The sequence below is a fragment of the Carcharhinus amblyrhynchos genome, chromosome 20 (genome assembly GCF_965287045.1).
Source record: "Carcharhinus amblyrhynchos chromosome 20, sCarAmb.v2.hapA, whole genome shotgun sequence".
In the NCBI taxonomy this organism is placed as follows: domain Eukaryota; kingdom Metazoa; phylum Chordata; class Chondrichthyes; order Carcharhiniformes; family Carcharhinidae; genus Carcharhinus; species Carcharhinus amblyrhynchos.
Genome location: NC_137343.1, coordinates 48,705,639 through 48,725,332, shown reverse-complemented (window position 1 = coordinate 48,725,332; position 19,694 = coordinate 48,705,639). Strand labels below are relative to the sequence as shown.

At 43.2% G+C, this 19,694-nt stretch overlaps 1 protein-coding gene across 1 annotated transcript in view; it reads right to left on the bottom strand.

Annotated features, from left to right (window-relative positions):
- The window catches only part of ddx51 (DEAD (Asp-Glu-Ala-Asp) box polypeptide 51), a 44,752-nt gene that overhangs the window by 2,052 nt on the left and 23,006 nt on the right, over positions 1 to 19,694 (bottom strand). Inside the window, exons 10-15 of the mRNA XM_080208562.1 lie at positions 16,959 to 17,172; positions 15,149 to 15,264; positions 14,923 to 15,039; positions 13,287 to 13,388; positions 8,965 to 9,028; positions 4,467 to 4,601 (exon numbers count right to left, since the gene is read on the bottom strand). Of these exons, the coding sequence (XP_080064688.1) occupies positions 4,467 to 4,601; positions 8,965 to 9,028; positions 13,287 to 13,388; positions 14,923 to 15,039; positions 15,149 to 15,264; positions 16,959 to 17,172 (748 nt within the window). The remainder of the gene's footprint in view (positions 1 to 4,466; positions 4,602 to 8,964; positions 9,029 to 13,286; positions 13,389 to 14,922; positions 15,040 to 15,148; positions 15,265 to 16,958; positions 17,173 to 19,694) is intronic.

Below are 19,694 nucleotides of genomic sequence, written 5' to 3'. Positions count from 1 at the left end.
TGTGTCGTGAAGGCCGCCTTGGAGAATGCTTACTCGTAGGTCAGAGGCTGAATGCCTGTGACCACTGAAGTGTTTGCCAACAGGAAGGGAACAGTCTTGCCTGGTGATTGTCGAGCGATGTTCATTCATCCGTTGTCGTAGCGTCTGCATGGTCTCCCCAATGTACCATGCTTCGGGACATCCTTTCTTGCAACGTATCAGGTAGACAACGTTGGCCGACTTGCAAGGGTATTTACCGTGTAGCTGGTGGATGGTACTCTCACATGTGATGATGACATCCGTATCGATGATCCGGCATGTCTTGCGGAGGTTGCTGTGGCAGGGTTGTGTGGTATTGTGGCCACTGTTCTCCTGAAGGCTGGGTGGTTTGCTGCAAACAATGGTCTGTTTGAGGTTGAGTGGTTGTCTGAAAGCAAGAAGTGGGGGTGTGGGGATGGCCCTGGCGAGATGTTCATCTTCATCAATGATATGTTGAAGACTCCGGAGAAGATGTCGTAGCTTCTCTGCTCCAGGGAAGTACTGGACGACAAAGGGTACTCTGTCCACCATGTTCCGTGTTTGTCTTCTGAGGAGGTCGGTGCAGTTTTTTGCTGTGGCGCATCAGAACTGTCAATCTATGAGTCGAGCGCCATATCCTGTTCTTATGAGGGCATCTTTCAGCGTCTGGAGGTGTCTGTCACGATCTTCCTCATCTGAGCAAATCCTGTGTATACGGAGGGCTTGTCCATAGGGGATGGCTTCTTTAACATGTTTAGGGTGGAAGCTGGAGAAGTGGAGCACTGTGAGATTGTCTGTGGGCTTGTGGTACAGTGAGGTGCTCAGTGAGGATTTGCTCAGATGAGGAAGATCGTTTAAAACCTCACTCACTGTGCTGTCCGGAGACAATACACATCTCTTTAACCTGTGATCAGTGCTCCTTCCACACACATTGTCGGCCACTTTAGGACTTGAACAGCAGGTTAGGTGTAAAGATTCGCATTCTAATCAGTAATCTCTAAACTGTGCTTTATATGCTCTGTCTGAGGCCAGAACTCTCCATTCACCTGACGAAGAGGGAGTCCCCTCGAAAGCTTGTGAGTTTACAATCAAATAAATCGGTTGGACTAATACTTGTAGGGATAAACCAGGGAACTAAAGACCAATGAGTCTCACATCAGTGGCAGGGAAGCTATTAGAGAAACTTCTGAAGGAGAGCACCTATCTCCACTTGGAGAGGCAAAGCTTGATCAGGGATAGTCAGCATGGTTTTGTTAGAGGGAAGTCATGTCTAACAAATTTGATTTAATTTTTTGAGGTGGTGGCCAAGTGTGTCAATGAGGGTAGTGCAGTTGATGTAGTTTATATGGATTTCAGCAAAGTGTTTGACAAGGTTCCACATGGGAGACTTATAAAGAAGGTAAATTTACATGGGATACAGGGTAATTTGATAAAATGGATTCAAAATTGGCTCAGTTGTAGGGGACAGAGGGTGATGACAGAAGGCTGCTTTAGTGTCAGTAGCCACACTTAATCCACTTTGGAAGGAGTAATTTGACAAGGAAGTATTCAGTGAATACTAGGAAGTTCTGTGGAACAAAGGCATCTTGGTGTCAACAGGTCTCTGAAGGCAGAATGGCATGTTAGTGGGGTGGTGAAAAAGGCATATGGGATACCTGCCATTATCAAACAAGACATAGATTACAAAAACAGGAAAGTCATGTTGGAATTGTATAGAACTTTGGTGAGGCTACAGCTGGAGTACTGTGTGCAGTTCTGGCCACCACATTATAGGAAAGATATGAGTGCAGTGGAAGGGGTGCAGAGAAGATTCACTAGAATACTACTTAGGATGGAACATTTAAGTTATGAAGAGAAGTTGTGTAGGTTTGGGTTGTTTTTGTTGGAACAGAAAAGACTGAGGGTGACTTGATAGAGGTGTTCAAGATTGAGAGACATGGACAGAGTGAATAAGAAGCAGTTGTCCCCATAGCTGAAGGGTCAGTCACGAAGAGACATAGGTTCAATGTGAGGTGCAGGAGGTTTAGGGGGGGATGTGAGGAAACACTTTTTTACCCAGAGGGCGGCGACAGTCTGGAATGCACTGCCTGGGAGGGTGGTAGAGGCAAGTTGCCTCACATCCTTTAAAAAGTACCTGGATGAGGACTTGGCATGTTATAACATTCAGGGCTATGGGCTAAGTATTGGCAGATGGGAATTCAGATGTTTCTAATGTGTCAGTGAGGGGCCTCTTCTGTCGTGTATGATTCTAGTTATAAAGCTGGGTTCTCGGCACTCTCAAGTGATCAGTTCCAAGGTTTTTGTCAATATTCAGATGTGTGAAGATTTCCTCCAATTAACAGGAAGATAGTCACTGGATATGACTGCATGAAAACAATAACTAACAGGAAGGTAGTCATTGTTTTCATGCAGTCATATCCAGGTTCTTGGCAATGACTCCATGAGCTGGATTTGATGTTTCTTGGCCAAGTGTGGGAAGTGAAATGGAAGCCAAAGGATCTGCTCACTCTGATACCTGTAGTCTCTGTGTCCAGTCAAATGGTGAATGCACAATTAATGGGTGTCCAAAGGTAAGGGGCCAATTATAGGAGCAAAGGAAGCTTGCTTCCTTACCACAAACCCTTACCACATCCCCACTCTTGCTTCCATCTCACTAAGGAAACTCAAGTTCAATCTACATCCAAAAATCTGCTCTGAAGACTCTGCTCATATTTTGACAGCTGTGACAAATTCTACCCCAGCAGTTAAGATGATCCACAACATTCTAAAACAACCAACAACGTTCTGAAAAAGTCAATTTGCCCCATCTCCCAATGTTAATAGTTTCTTCAGAAAAATTATAAATTCCAGATCTACATCTTTGCCAAAAATTAATCAGATCCTTCCTTGGGTCATACCCTACTTGAGTACCAAATTTCACTGAAATCTGTCCATTTGCTTTTGAGATTTACTGCTTACAGACAAACAGATGGGCAAAAACATTACCTCTGGCCACCATCAATGGGGTCTCTTATTTAAGTCAGATGAGGAGGAATTTCTTCTCTCAGTGGATATTGCATCATTGAAAATATTCAAGACGTTTGATTGCTAGACAGATTTTTGATTGACAAGGGAATAAATGGTTATTGGGGGAGGGGGGGGGTCAAGGAAAGGAGTTGAGACCACAATCAGTTCTATTGTTTAGTTTTATTGAAGGTGGAACAAATTCAAAGGGCAGAATCCCTACAGTGCAGGAGGAGGCCTTTCGGCCCACCGAGCCTGCACTGACTCTGACAGAGCCCACTCCCTACCTCAACCCTGCTAATTTCCCTACCCTATGCAGCTTGGGACACTGAGGGACAATTTAGCATGGCCAATCCACCTAACCTGCATACTTTTGGACTGTGGCAGGAAACTGGAGCACCAAGAATAAACCCACCCAGACATGGGGAGAACATGCAAACTCTACATAGGCAGTCACCCAAGGCTGGAATCGAGCCCAAGTCCCTGGAGCTGTAAGGCAGCAAAGCTAGCCACGGTGCCGCCCTACACATTAAAGAATGTGAAAGGGATATAATTGTTGTATTCAGCTTAGAGCTGCCAATATAGGTTATAGAGGATGTGGTGTGGGTCAGGATGCAGGTGGCTGCATTTTGAATAACTGTTCAGTAAGAACATTAAAAGGATTTGGAGCTGAAGGTGGGCGCAAATGGAGTTGAGATGCAAATCAGCCATGATGTCATTGAACAGCTGACCCCTGTTTCTATTTATGTTGATGTTCACCTCTGTTTCTGCCACCTCAAATCAATCTTTTGCCCAATGTTTCCAGCCTCTCATCATCCATAAATTTGAATTTGTTAACATCGGAATTGGAAGAAGCCATTCAGCTCCTTAAACCATTCAGTAACATCATGGCTGATTTGCATCTCAATTCCTGCCTTCAGCTTCAAATCCTTTGATATTCTTACCAAACAGTTCAAAATGCAGCCACCTACCTCCTGACCCAGACCACATCCTCTACAACCTACACTGGCAGCTCCAAGCTGAATACAACATTTACATCCCTTTCACACTCTTCAATGTATCCGCATGGCTTTTCATGCCCCCATTCCAGTTACAGGTGACAGTGCCCGAGCATGCCCTTTGGAACTCTTTTTCTCTAAACACCTTCAATACTTCTCCACGCTAGCTGTAAAACACTTCCAGAATCCATATTTCAACCAAACCCTCAGTTAATGCCTCCACAGTGACTTGGGGCAACTATTTTATTCAATTTAAATTTATTTCATCTTCTCTTCCTCCCCCAAACCCCCCTTGCATCTATTCAATTTCTGTATACAGACCCCACTATTAGCATTGTCTCTATCCTGTGGATAAAACAGACCCCGAATTTGGCAGTAAAACTGCAGTCAGTAAAGTCCAACTATCATTTTAACCATTAAACGAGCCTAAAAGATTTTGTAATAGGATCCCAAGAGGCTCCGAGTTACCTTAAGAACCTGCTGAAGTTTTTGTAAAGCTCCTTCATACTGCTGGATCAATGTGGTCAAATGTTCCTGTTTCACCAGTTGTTTCTTCAGCTCTTTGCTGCCAGCATCTCTCAGCATCTGAAGAAACCGTTTTTCCTGCAATTACAACATCTAAATATTTAAAGTTTAACCCTACAATCCAGTAAAACTCAATGTCCACATGCCGGAATAGTAGGGTTAGACTGGCACAGACCCACCCTTCACAACAGCAACAAAGACATTTCCTTCTGTTCATTCATGGGACACAAGTGTGTCACTGGCAAGTCCTTTCGTTCATTGCCCTTGAGGTGGTGTTGTGAGCCACTTTCTTGAACTGCTGCAGTTCTGTTAGCAAGGAAGTTCCACTGGGAGGAACAGTGATATTGTTCCAATTGAGGATGGTGAGTGGCTAGGAAGGGAACTTGCAAGTGGTGGTGTTCCAATTCAACGGTTGCTCTTGTCCTAGGTGTTAAAGGTTACAAGTTTGGACCTGCTGTCAAGGGAGTCTTGGTGAATTGCTGCAGTGCATTTTATAGATGGGACATACTGCTACCAATGGCGGTGGAGGGAGTGACTATTTCAGGTGGTGATTGGTGCCAATCAAGTAGACTGCATTATTCTGGATGGTGTCAACTTTTTCAGTGTTATTGCAGCTGCACTCATTCAGGCAATGGGAAGTATTCCCTCACGTTTCAAGTCCAGGTGACCGTTTGACAAAGGACCCAAGGTTGGAATTGAACCTGGGACCTTCACCCTGTGAGGCAGCAGTGCTAACCCCCATGGGTGCCACTGTCCAGCACTTACACTTGACCTGAGCCTTGTAGATGTGGACAGACTTTGCAAAATCAGGAGATAAGTCTCCACAGAATTCTTAGCCTCTGACTGCTCTTCTAGCCGCAGTAATTAAATGACTGGTCCAATTCAGTTTCTGGTTAATAGCAATTCCAAAAGTGTTCATGATGGTAGACTCAGTAATGCAATGCCATTGACTATAAAGGAGAGATAGTTAGGTTCCCTAATATTGGGGATGGTCATTGGTTGGTACTTAAGTTGCACAAATGTTACTTGCAATGTATCAATCCAATTTTGAATGTTGTCTATGTCTTGCTGCACATGGGCACAGCTGCTTCATTATCTGAGTACCGCACACTGTTCTAGCATCAGCAAACATTGTGATTTCTGATAAAGATAAGGTCATTGGTGAAGCAGCTGAGGATGGTTGGACCTTTAGCACTACCCTGAGGAACTCCTGCAGTAATGTCCTGGGGGTGATTTGTTTGGTCTCCAACAACCACAACCATTTTTCTTTCTGCAAGGTACGGCTCCAACCAGTAGAGATATTTCCTCTGATTTCAGTTTACTAGAGTTCCTTGATTCTACACTCGCTCCAATCCTGTTTTGATGTCAAAGGCGGTCACTCTCACCTCACCTCCCGAGTTTAGGTTTTTGTTCATGCTTTGTAATAAGGCCTGGCAGAATCCAAACTGAGCATTGGTGAGAAGATTATTGCTGTGTTAAGTGCTGCTTGAAAGCATTGTTGATTAAGCTTTCTGTCACTTTACTAATGACCAAGAGTAGACTGATAGGGCTGTGATTGGCTGGACTGGATTTGCTATAGGCGGGACATACCTGGGTAATTTTCCACATTGCTGGTTAGATGCCAGTGTTGTAGCTGTTTTGGAATAGCCTGGCAAGAGATGCAACTTGTCCTGGAGCACAAGTCTTCAGTACCACAGCCAGATTGCTACAAACTGATCAGCTTGTGAATAACCCTTTCAGTAGATCATCACAATGTTTTTGTTTAAAAGGTGCTCCCTACAACCAGGGCTACAAGTGCTGACATCACCACGTGACTGGGAGCAGATCACTGGAGACATCTGATTAAATTGTGGTGATCTGACATCACATGACATATCTAGAGTTTGTAAAACAGCAGGTGGGCGGATCTGATCCCATTTTGGTGATGCCACATTTGACCTGTTTTTTCTGACCTCCATGCAACATTCTTCCTGCAGTATCAGCACAGATATTGGAAGTTTGCTATGTGGGTGGGGTGTCCCACAGACAGACTTATCCCTCCACCCATAGAACCATAGAACATTACAGCACAGAAACAGGCCTTTTGGCCCTTCTTGGCTGTGCCAAACTAATTTTTGCCCAGTCCCACTGACCTGCACCTGGACCATATCCCTCCACACCTCTCCCATCCATTTACCTGTCCAAGTTTTTCTTAAATGTTAAAAGTGAGTCCGCATTTACCAATTCATCTGGCAGCTCCTTTCACACTCGCACCACTCTGTGTGAAGAACCCCCCCCCCCCCCACAATATTCCCTTTAAACTTTTCCCCCTTCATCTTTAACCCATGTCCTATAGTTTTTTTTTCTCCCCTAGCCTCAGTGGAAAAAGTCTGCTTGCATTCACTCTATCTATATCCATCATAATTTTATACACCTCTATCAAATCTCCCCTCATTCTTCTATGCTCCGGGGAATAAAGTCCTAACCTATTCAACCTTTCTCTGTAACTGAGTTTCTCGAGTCCCAGCAACATCCTTGTAAAACTTCTCTGCACTCTTTTAACCTTATTAATATCCTTCCTGTAATTAGGTGACCAAAACTGCACACAATACTCTAAATTTGGCCTCACCAATGTCTTATACAACCTCACCATAACATTCCAACTCTTATACTCAATACTTTGATTTATAAAGGCCAATGTACCAAAAACACTCTTAACAATCCTATCTACCTGTGACGCCACTTTTAGGGAATTATGTATCTGTACTCCCAGATCCCTCAGTTCTGCTGCACTCTTCAGTGTCCTACCATTTACCTTGTATGTTCTACCTTGGTTTGTCCTTCCAAAGTGCAATACCTCACACTTGTCTATATTAAACGCCATCTGCCACTTTTTAGTCCATTTTTCTAGCTGGTCCAAATCCCTCTGGAAGCTTTGAAAATCTTCCTCACTATCCAGTACACCTCCAATCTTTGTATCATCAGCAAATTTGCTGATCCAATTTACCACATTATCATCCAGATCGTTGATATAGATGACAAATAACAATGGACCCAGCACTGATCCCTGTGGCACACCACTAGTCACAGGCCTCCACTCAGAAAAGCAATCCTCCACTCTCTGGCTTCTTCCATTGAGCCAATGTCTAATCCAATTTACTACCTCTCCATGTATACCTAACAACTAACTAACCTCCTGTGCGGGCCTTGTCAAAGGCCTTACTGAAGTCCATATAGACAACATCCACTGCCTTCTCTTCATCCACTTTCCTGGTAACCTCCTCGAAAAACTGTAATAGATTGGTTAAACATGACCTACCAGCACAAAGCCATGTTGACTCTCCCTAATAAGCCCCTGTCCAAACAAATATTTGTAGATCCTATCTCTTAGTACTCCTTCCAATAATTTACCTACTACTGACGTCAAACTTGCCAGCCTATAATTTCCTGGATTACTTTTTGAGCGTTTTTTAAACAATGGAACAACATGAGCTATCCTTCAATCATCCAGCACCTCACCCATGGATACCAACATTTTAAATATATCTGCCAGGCCCCTGCAATTTCAACACCCCTCTCTCCTCACACCACTACTCTCCACACACAATATTCTTTAAAAAATTCCCATGTGCAATTATATTCCCAAATCAAGCACTGAATTTTCCAATCACTTCCTCAGAATCACAGAATTGTTACAGCACAGAGGCCATTTAGCCCATTATGTCTTCTGCACTGGCTCTCTAATTGATTTATTGCCATTTTCTCACCTTTGCCCCATACCCTTCACATCCTTTCCTTTCAGATAAAAGTTAGGCCTGCCTCCACGATGCATTCCAGACCTTAACCGCTCACTGTGTGGATCAGTAATGGTGACCAAGATAACCATCATCATCAATTGTTCTAAAAATGCATCTGGTTCACTAATGTCCTTTAGGAATGGAAATTTGTCATCCTTACCCCGTCTGGCCTACATGCAACTCCAAATCTACTGCAATGTGGTTGACTCTTAATTGGTCACTGAAACGGCCTAGCAAGCCACTTAGTTCAAGGTAATTATGGGTGAGAAATAAATGCCAGACTTGGGATGCCCACATCCCATTAATGAATACATTTTTTAAGACTGTCCAAATCCCTCACAATTTTGAACACCTCTGTCAAATTTTCTCTCAGCTTTCTTTTCTCCTTCTCTATCTTCATAATGTAGGTTCCTCATTATTGGAAATGCTCATGAATCTTCTTGACAGTCCAATGCTTTTATGTCTCTTCTAAAATGCAATGTCCAGAACTTAACACAATGCTCTAGCTGGGGTTGAACCAGTGACTTATACACATTCAACATAACCTTTTTGCTCATTGACAACAGGTAGCCTGTAAGAGGCTGGTAAAAGGATTAAAACTTCATTGGTCAAATGCTTGTCAAAACAGGAAGCACAGATAGTAAGCACGGTTCCCAGCGACTCACCTGCACTTTCAGGAGAAGTGTGAACGCCAGCCCAGCTTTCCCAGCTCGAGCAGTTCTTCCAACTCTGAAAGACACGGTGCAGGAAATTACAAGGAACAGTGGACCATAAATGAACACAGAAGACAGACAACATAGCAGCATCTGGACAGAAAGAAACAGGACGAAGATGTCCAAAGCTCAGATTAAGTCCATTTACCTGGTGAGACAGAAAGACACACAAACACACACCCCTTTGCATTGCAATTACTGTACAGGAACACAATTATCAGCCAACTGGAGGCCATTGGACTAAACCCTTTGCTAACTTAATACCATTAAGTTGCAACTGATAATGAAAACATAAACTGTGCTGTTTTGAACGTCAGTGGAGGAGTGGCTGGATGATTCAGTGTTAGTTCCCTGCTTGTGTAATAAAGGCACCATTTGAACATTGCAGCTGGACTCAGAGTGTTGAAATTTTATAAGAGTATTTCTCAGACCTTTCAATTACCCTGCAATTAATCCACAGATTAGGAGCTTCAAATCTGCAAGGAACCATCAAAACTGTCTGTGCCTCGACGATCCAGTAGTCCAAAGGAGCTTTATCAGCCATAGCACAGAATACTGAACTTTGGTCACCCAGTTTGCTTGTGACACTGTCTTCAGCGTCAGATGGCTTGTGGTAGAAAGAACTCAAGAGAAGGAACTAACACACTAACGCATAGCTCAAGTTTAAAGCTGGTTTAGCTCAGCACCTACAAAAAACACATTTAATGTTATCAATTAATCATTTAAAGAGTAGGTAGACTTCAACCTTCCAATGCCTCACCCATGTGGCTATTCTTTCTCCTTAATGCTCAACACCAACAGCCATCAAGCTATTTGGCTGAAGGAGTTTCATATTGGAAACTGATTCTGGTGGCAGCCAAAGTCCATTCCCATGCACATTCCAGCAGGGGTCACTGAATTGTGACCAGGAGGGTGACATTTGCGAATTTATTTTGTTCCCCTCCTTTGTAACTGTAGCTTCCCCAAAAGTTTGAAATTTAAATTTAGATTGCACCTCATCTCTGAAATCCTAGCAGTGAGTCGTTAATACAATACGTTACGTGGCATCGACAACAAACAGGTAGCGAAACAAAGGCATCCAGTTACAGGGAGCTGGTGGTTACAGGAATTTCTACCAGAAACCAGTTTAGACTAATTGTTAACAGAGAGCAGTATTGAGTGTATCGGTGAGCTCATGTTGAGCTTGCCATCCATAGCAGGCCTTATATCATTTCTGTATTAGAGCAGGTGCCAGAAATAAAGTTAGGGGAAATATGACATTTCCTGATATTGTCACATTGATTCAAACCTTGAAATTGAGAATTACAAACATATCTAACTGACAGTGTGATGTACAACAGTCTCCCAACCTCTGTACGTCCCCCAGTCTTACAACCCTACTGCTCTAAACCCTGCTCCTTTGTGCATTGCTCCTTTCTTGGTCCCGACATGAATGGCCATACCTTCAAACGCCTCAGTCCTATTCACTGGAACCCCCTCATGACTATTTAAAAACCATCTATACCCAACCCAATATACCACTTTTAATTTCTCTTCCTTTGGTTTAACATAAGAACTAGGAGCAGGAGTAGGCCATCTGGCCCCTCGAGCCGGCTCTGCCATTCAATAAGATCACGGTTGATCTTTTCGTGGACTCAGCTCCACTTACCCACCCACTCACCATAACCCTTAATTCCTTTACTGTTCAAAAATTTATCGATCGTTGCCTTAAAAGCATTCAATGAGGTAGCCTCAACTGCTTCACTGGGCAGGAAATTCCACAGATTCACAACCCTTTGGTGAAGAAATTCCTTCTCAATTCAGTCCTAAATCTGCTTCCCCTTATTTTGAGGCTATGCCCCCTAGTTCTAGTTTCACCCGCCAGAGGAAACAACTTCCCTGCTTCTATCTTATCTATTCCTTCATAATCTTATATGTTTCTAATAAGATCTCCCCTCATTCTTCTGAATTCCAATGAGTATAACTCCAGTCTACTCAGTCTCTCCTCAAAAGCAAACCCTCTCAACTCCGGAATCAACATAGTGGATCTCCTTTTTACCCTCTCCAGTGCCAGTATATCCTTTCTCAAGTAAGGAGACCAAAACTGTACACAGTAACTCCAGGCGTGGCCTCACCGGCACCTTATACAGCTGCAACATAATCTTGCTGTTTTTAAACTCCATCCCTCGAGCAATGAAGGACAAAATTCCATTTGCCTTCTTAATTACGTGTTGCACCTGCAAACCAACTCCTTGAGATTCCTGCACAAGGACACCCAGGTCCCTCTGCACAGCAACATGCTGCAATTTTTTACTATTTAAATAGTAGTCCATTTTGCTGCTATTCCTACCAAAATGGATGACCTCACATTTACCAACATTGTACTCCATCGCCTACTCATTTAGACTACCTATATCCCTTTGCAGGCTTTCAGCATCCTCTGCACACTTTGCTCTGCCACTTACCTTAGTGTCATCTGGGAGTTTTGACGCACTACACTTGGTCCCCAACTCCAAATCATCTATGTAAATCATAAACAATTGCAGTCCCAACACTGATCCCTGAGGCACACCACTAGTCACTGATTGCCAATCACAAAAACACCCATTTACACCCACTCTTTGCTTTCTGTTAGTTAACCAATCCTCTACCAATACATTACCTGTAACACTGTGCACCTTTATATTATATAGCAGTCTTTGGTGCGGCACCTTGTCAAATGCCTTCTGGAAATCTAGATACACCACATCTACAGGTTCCCACTGTCCACTACACATGTAATGTTCTCAAAGAATTCCATCAAATTAGTCAAACATGACCTTCCCTTCATGAATCCATGCTGCGTCTTACCAATGGGACAATTTATATCCATCCAGATGTCTCGCTATTTCTTCGTTGATGATAGATTCAAGCATTTTCCCTATTACAGGAGTTAAGCTAACTGGCCTATAGTTACCTGCCTTTTGTCTACCTTATTTTTTAAACAGTGGTGTCACATTTGCTGTTTTCCAATCTGCAGGAGCCACCCCAGAGTGCGGCTAATTTTGGTAAATTACTACTAGTACATTTGCTATTTCTCCCGCCATCTCTTTTCGCACCTTGGGATGTATTCCATCAGGGCCAGGAGACTTGTCCACCTTTAGCCCAATTAATTTGCCTAACACTACCTCTTTTGTGAGTCTAATGAGTACTTTACCTTATACTCTTTACAGGGATTATATTGTCCAAAGATGTGTAAACTAAAAGGATTAGCCAGGGGAAATGTGTGGAGTTATGGGGATAGGGCCATGGGAGAGATGCTCTGCCGGAGAGTCGGTACAGACTCGATGGGCCAAATGGCCTCTTCTGCACTGTACAGATTCTATGTTTCTATATCTGACACCCCTTGGGATGATTTTCTATATTAATGCAAATTACTGTCCTCCACATTATTCCATGACAAGTGTCAAATGCTTGATTTGTGAATTGAGGGGCCAAAAGCATCAGGTACATTCAGATTTGCACATGCACAGTGCATCAGCTGGATGATGCTGGATAGCAACCTTTCATTTTGCCGGCTGTGTATTTAATCCACTGTCCAGAGTCAATGCTTTTATAGATCTAGATGTTGCCACATTTTGCACAGCACTACACTTTGATATGGGTGCCACACTTTGGACTTGTCCCAAGCAGCTTTAGCATATTTATAACTGACTGGGCAAATGCACTTCAGAAAGTCAACCTCAATATTGCTTGGTGCTCTTAATTCGTTCCCTTGGAAGGGTCTCATCATGAGTGTTAGATCTGTACCTAATAGTGTCACAGTTCACATTGCTCTCTCCAGTTGTAAACTGGTAGAATCAGAAGTGTAATTTCAGAATTGGGTGTGAAATTTTCATACATCACACATTACCCTTATAGTCATCTTGAGAACACAGTGGGCAGCAAAAGTCATAGGTTTTCAGAACACACGTGACGGTATTGTGAGGTTATTCAATAATCATCAAGACAGTCACAGGGTCAATAGAAAACTAATGGAGGTGATGTGATTGAGTCACTAGGCCAGTCCATTGATAGAAGATGAAAAGCTTTGGGTTAGTTTAATTTCCACCATGTTTTAAAATTAATTAGCTACCAGACAGGTTTATTGGTGCCCTGGAGTCTCTTCTGGATACCAAATGGTGAGATACAAATTCTGACTTCTGTTGTATGATGCACGTTTGCAGTGTTGAACATCAACATCCTTTCAGGTGCAGGGAGGGTTTAGGGGGAGGTTGCTGTGGGCATAATGTTTCAGATTAATACTCACTGCTTACCTGTGGATGTATGTTCTGATGAACTGTGGAGCATCATAATTAACCACACACGTGACACCTTCAACGTCAATTCCTCTCGCACTTGCATCAGTACTGATCAGTCTGTGGGAGAAGGTTTTAAAAATTAACTACAACAAGTGGGACGCTGGTCCATAACTGCAGCAGCATCAGACATAGACTCAAAATGGCCAGGCACACAATTCAATTAACCCAATCTGAGCATTCCAAACTAAAATCCAAAGTCCATGAGCAACCTGGCCATTTCTCATGCATCCTAAAGACTCTCCAATCAGATCTCAACTCCCATCACATCTCTGAATTTTAACTGCCTTAAAGTTACAAATAATTTGCTATGGGATGTGAACTCTGTGCACTATCCTTCACATTCTCTCCACAGCCTTTAACATGGTCGACACATCATCCTGCAAAATCTCTTTCTCTTTGTCCAGTTCACTTGTTTGATGTTGTTAACTCATTCCCTTGGAATGGCCTCATCCTGATGTGGAAGTATCACGTACATAAATGAGATCAATTTTGACAAGTATGTTAGGGAAAGTTCTACCTCACCACCATTTCAATTGACCCCCAAAATCAGTCTTGCACTAAAAATTCCTCGAAACATTGGGATGACCTAAAGCAACATCATCGATTCCCATTATAAGCTTTGTATTCCTGCCACTGACACCTATTCCTTGCTGCTGTAATAACTCCAATTTTTGTAATCTTGGTGCTGTGTTCAGCTGAGCTGCTGATACTGTACTCATCCTGTCCCATCTGCCTGCTGCCACCTCTGTATCTATCTATGCTGCTGTCAGTTTCAGACTTGTTATTCCAATGCTTTCTGACTGACATCCCATCTTCCATTCTTTATAAACTTCACCTCATCCAAACCCCTGCTGCCCATATCCAGACTCCCACTCATTGCTCCTAGAATCACTGACTTACATTGGCTCATGGTCTCTCTGTGACACAAATATAAAATTCTCAACATCATATTTAAGTCCCTTCATGATCTGACTCCTCCCATCTCTAAACTTTCCCAACTGAACTACCATTTGATACTGGATACATGTGCAAACGCTACCTCGCCATTGCTCTAAAACCTGTGCTCTGGAATTCCTGCCCTACTCCCCTCCATCTTTCCTTTCTAGATTGTCTCTTAAACCTAACATTTAGACCCATTTGGACTCTTCTCATTGCTTCTTCATTCGCAAGCATTTCTTGCTGAATGTCTCCATGAAGTGCTTGGGAATGTTTTTCTAGGTTAAATGTGTTATTTTTTAGTTGCAAGACATTGTTCCAAAGTCCTGTAAACCCTAACCATAATAGTAATCAGTACAAATATACATGCTTGCCAACCAAATGGGGTTTGTTCAAGTGTACAAACTATGTAGGCTCTATCGGCATGGTTTATGCACCTGTGTCAGTGTGCGCACATGCAGGGACATAAAACACACAGACACAAACCCACCATGTTGACACTCCCAGGTTGATACCAGCACACATCTTTCATCCCCCCATCCCTCATGTCAACACTCTCCTCCATGCTGACACTATCACTCTCCCGACACAGACTCCCTATGCTATCACCCGCACTCTCTCCCCTATTCTCATGCCAACACAGACATACACTTACATTTGGAGTTTTCCTTGTCCAAACTCTTTCAGTATTTTCTGCCTTTCACTGGGAGAAAGTCTGGAAGAAAACTCTGCCACTTGTATGCCACCAAAAGCCTGGAGTAACAGATACAACCTGCAACGGACAGGAAACAGTTCACCAACACACTGATCATCCTGTGTAGAAACAGCTGATACACTGAGCAAAGATCCCAGCAGCTAGTTCAATAACACGAAATGGTTACCTGTGTGATGTATCTCTAGAGTTGGTGAAACACAGGATACGACTGAATTTCATTCTCAGGACGAAGTAGAGGATTATCAGAGGCTTCTTATTGAGGTGGCATGGAACATAGAACTCCTGCATCAGATAGAGAAATACATCATTTTCTTCTGGTACGATTTAAAACTGCAAATATAAACAGGTTTGAAAAATTTGCTCTCCAGCTGTTTAGGCCCATTACTGAGACTATCATAATTGTGACAGAGTGAACATTGGGGGTTTCAGAGCAAATATCACCCATACTGGTTAAGTACACAAAAAAGCTCCAAGGAAAGTTTCAAAGTATTTTCAGGTAGCTCATGTCCTGGGATCATCAGCAAAACACTATCTCCTAACAAAACCCATAGTTGCGCATGGTACAAAATTCAAAACTGTGTTTCCGTGGTCACATTTGCTTCATCTGTTCCTGATTAGCATGCAACATTGATAGCTACGAAGCAAATGGGAATGAGTATGGATTCCTGGCAGGGAAGAGCTGGAGACAAAGACAGAAGGAGGACCAACAAAGAGTTATGGATACAAGTCCCACTCCATGATACTGCTTGTGTCCACCAGTCCTACCCCCAACTAGAATTCTCTAAGTTGTCCTTGGCACGCAGTAAAGAGGGACCTTAACTCTGCCTAGGTACTGTCTGCATATGCAAAACTAGCCATACACTTAGCATTAATACACACGAGTGATTACACGTGCATAGCTGACAATAAAAAGTCACAGGTGATTTTCGATATACAGAGCTGCTGATCCTTGCTGTGCTATCAGGGAGCAGTGTTGAGTACAGGCTTGGTACTATCTCCCAGGCCAATGTGCCTAGCATCAAGGTGCTAATTACTCAAACCCTAGAGACAGTGTGAGTGTAAGTGAGCGAAAGCACAAATGAGTGAGTGTGTGCAGATACAGTGTACACCCACGCTGATAAGGTGCTGCAGAATGATATAGCACATAGCAATCTAATCACAGGCACCCTAACAACTCACAGTCAGCCCCTATCCCTCACATGCTTCGTTTAACTCTCCCAGCAGCAGTGGTTCCAAACTGAGTGATCAAAATCACTTGAGGCAGTGGAAGAGTTTGCTGTTCACTGCGTGTGTGAAACATCTTAAACTTTCTCTTGCTTCATATAAAGAGCTCAGGGTAAAAAAATTCCTTTGTTAGAATGCCAATTGAAAAATAGCCGAAGGCAGGTTCACTCCCTTTGCACAGAGCTAAGCACCCTTTCTAACAGAAATGGAGAGGTCTGACTTGTCTAACATGTTTACTAGCATCAACCACAGAACCCTCGTTCTGCAGCGATACTGATTACAAATGGAAAATTACAAATGGATTGTTTCTCAGGTGTAGTTCCGTGCTGGCACTCTCATCTGAGTAGAAGGTAGTGGTTTCAAGTCTCGTTCCAAGACACCCAGTGCAATCCGAGAGAGTGCTGCACTTTCAGGGGTGACTTTATGGGATGAGAAGTTTAATCTGCCCTCGCACGTGGATGATTTGAAAAAGAGCAAGGGAATTCTCACAAGTGTCCTAGCTGATATTTATCACTTAACCAACATTACAAAACAAACGATCAGATCATTATTTCATTGTTGTTTGTGGGAGCCAACCAGTGTAAAATTAGCCATTGTGTTTTGTACTTTATAATAACAACTACATTTCAAAACTATTGCATTAATGGTGAGGAGGTTTGGGATTTCTCCAAATTATGAGTGATATTATAAAAATACATGGTTTTTTTCTTTCTACGTTAAGAAAGAGGAAATTGGTGTGAGTCAGTACGCACCGTCAGCCCCTCGGGCAAGATGTACTTGTTTCTGACGGTGCCCACTTTTTCTTGGTGCTCACCCTGGGTCACGTGTGGCTCCAACTCAGAAGGTGCATAATTGGAGGTGAAGAGCTGAGGCTGGTGCAGCGCCAACTGCTGCAGCTTCTCAGAATCCTGGGTTAAGGTGGCAGAGAACAACAGCTTCTGCAGGGGAATCTGCAGCCGCGAGTGGCTGTGGAAAGAAATCTGGTCATTAACTGAGTATAGATATATTGCTAATAACAGGTACAGTGCTATTAAATATGCAGTAAACAGACAACAATTAAGTGTATAATTCAGCAATTCTTCTTGTAATAATAAATGGAGCTGGGACACTCCAGAGTCCTACTGCAGTCAAACTATTAACATGTACAAGTATTGCTTCTGATTTGTCACACACAGCCAACAATTGTAGGTTATGTGTGACAAATTTACTACACTTTGTTACAACATTTTCAGACAATGCCAAAAATGTAGGAAATGCAAATTTAAAGTAATTCTCTCCTGTACTTCACTCAGTCACAATCACTAGCCATGAATTTAAAACAAACAGATACTACCTTTTCACATTACCAGCCTTATCGATTTGTTTCTGGGTTGCTACATCAGATAACCATCTACAAGGCCCATGCAACCAGTTACATTTTTAATAAGTGTCTTTACCTATAGATATCATTTTGAAAGGTTCCCCTCACCACTGCATCCAAAATAGTCTTCAATATTTGACAACTACCATTTTACTTTGGCTGTTGTCAAAGTCAAGGATGTGATTGCACTGGAGACAGTGCAGAGGAGATTTGCCAGGATGCTATCTGGGCTGGAGGAGCTGAGCTATAAAGAAAGATTGGATATACTGGGGCTGTTTTCCTTCACGTTGTGGAGGTTAAAAGGGAGCCCAATAGGGGTGTAGAAGGTTATGAATTGCATAGCTGCGTAGATAAGAAGGCACCTTTTCCACTAGCAGAGAGGTCAATTACCAGGGGGCTTTGATTTAAAGTAAAAGGTGGAAGGCTAAAAGGGGAACTGAGGAGAAACTTTTTCATCCAGAGGGTATTGGGAGTCTGAAACTCATTGCCTGATAGAGTGGTTGAGTCAAGAAACTTTTGTAACATCTAAGAAGTATTTAGACATTCATTTGTGCTGCTATAACCTCCCGGACTATGGGCCAAGCACTGGAAAATAGGATAAGTATCTTTGTTGACCAGCATGGACGAGATGGGCCAAATGGATTCCTTTGTGCTGAAAACATCTATAAATCTATGAATCAATTGTTTTAGTATTGCAATGGAGCAGGCAAACAAATGTAAATTGGTCAGAGCCCATGATATAGGTTAGGTTAGATAGTCTATGGTAGGTACAATTCTAATGTCTTTTCATCCTTCAAATATTATGTTGTAGCCTCCATAATAAATTGGCAGGTGACAATTTCACTTCATTTCACTGGAGAGTGCTGGAGGCAGGGAGGGAGGGTGAGGGGGTGTCTCATCAAGAGAGCTGGGGGCAGGGAGGGAGGGTGAGGGTGGGCCTCAGCAGCAGCAGCTGCCATGACTCAATGATAACACTCATCTCTGAATGGATTTAAGCCCCACTGCGAAGCTTTAAGTGCACATCTACACTGACACTCCCAGTGGAATACTGAGGAAGTCCATTGAATGAGACATGAAATTGGAATGCTCTCAAGCAAGGGATTTTCAAAAACCCTGCCCCTCCTTGGAGCTGAGGCATTCAATAATATTAACTCACCCTAAAGCAGCTGGATAAATATTTGCAAAAGATTGAAAATACAAACCTAGACAATTTTAATAACAGGTAACATTCTGAGGCAAGGGGAAGTCATTAATCAATCTAGACAGGGTGCCTGTTGAACTTTCCTGGTTGCAGGGAGGGAGAAGCTTTTGTAGAATGACCTTCCACAATATAAGTAAATTGGACAGAGCTCATGATGTAGGACAGGTTAGCTAGCCTGTGGAAGGTACAGTTCTAATGAACCAAATGGCCTTTCATCCTTCATGTGTTATATTGTAGCCTCTACAATAAATTCGCAGGCGATAATTTCAATTCATTCCATTGGAGAGAGCTGGGGGGCAGGGCGGGCGGGCTTCACCAGCAGAGAACTGGGGGGCAGGGAGGGAGTGGGAGGGAGGGCTTTGTCACTAGAGAGCTGGGGGCAGGGAGGCAGGGGGAGGGGGCAGGGAGGCAGGGAGGGCCTTGGCAGAGAGCCAGATGTGGTTGTGTGGGTGGGTGCCTTGTCAGCAGAGAAACAGGCAGGGATGTTTCCTTCAGCAGAGGGGCAAGCTTTCCAAACTCCCAGCTGAACTGTTATCTATTGACTATACTAGTCCCTATCACCACCATTTTCCTTTTTACACAAATGGCTTCCTGTACCAGCTGTGATCAGTTCGCCCAAGCATCCCGCACTCCTTAATCTCATCCATGTGGGTAATAAGTGCCTCATATCTGTTGATCAAAATCAAGGACTGGGGCTCCTGCAGCACTAAATGCTGAATCCTGTACCTGCCTGAACTATAGAAACTATCTCCTGACCCTTACCACTGACCAACTCAAAGTGCTAGTAATCCAAGAGGGCATGAGCGTGTCCATGGAACTCTTCCCCCTCCCTGCAGCCTGGCAATGTCAGCAGCTGGAACTCCAGTTCAACAACTCTGAACCCAGGTTCTTCAGGCTGCAGTAACATGGCATCGGTATGGTTGTCTG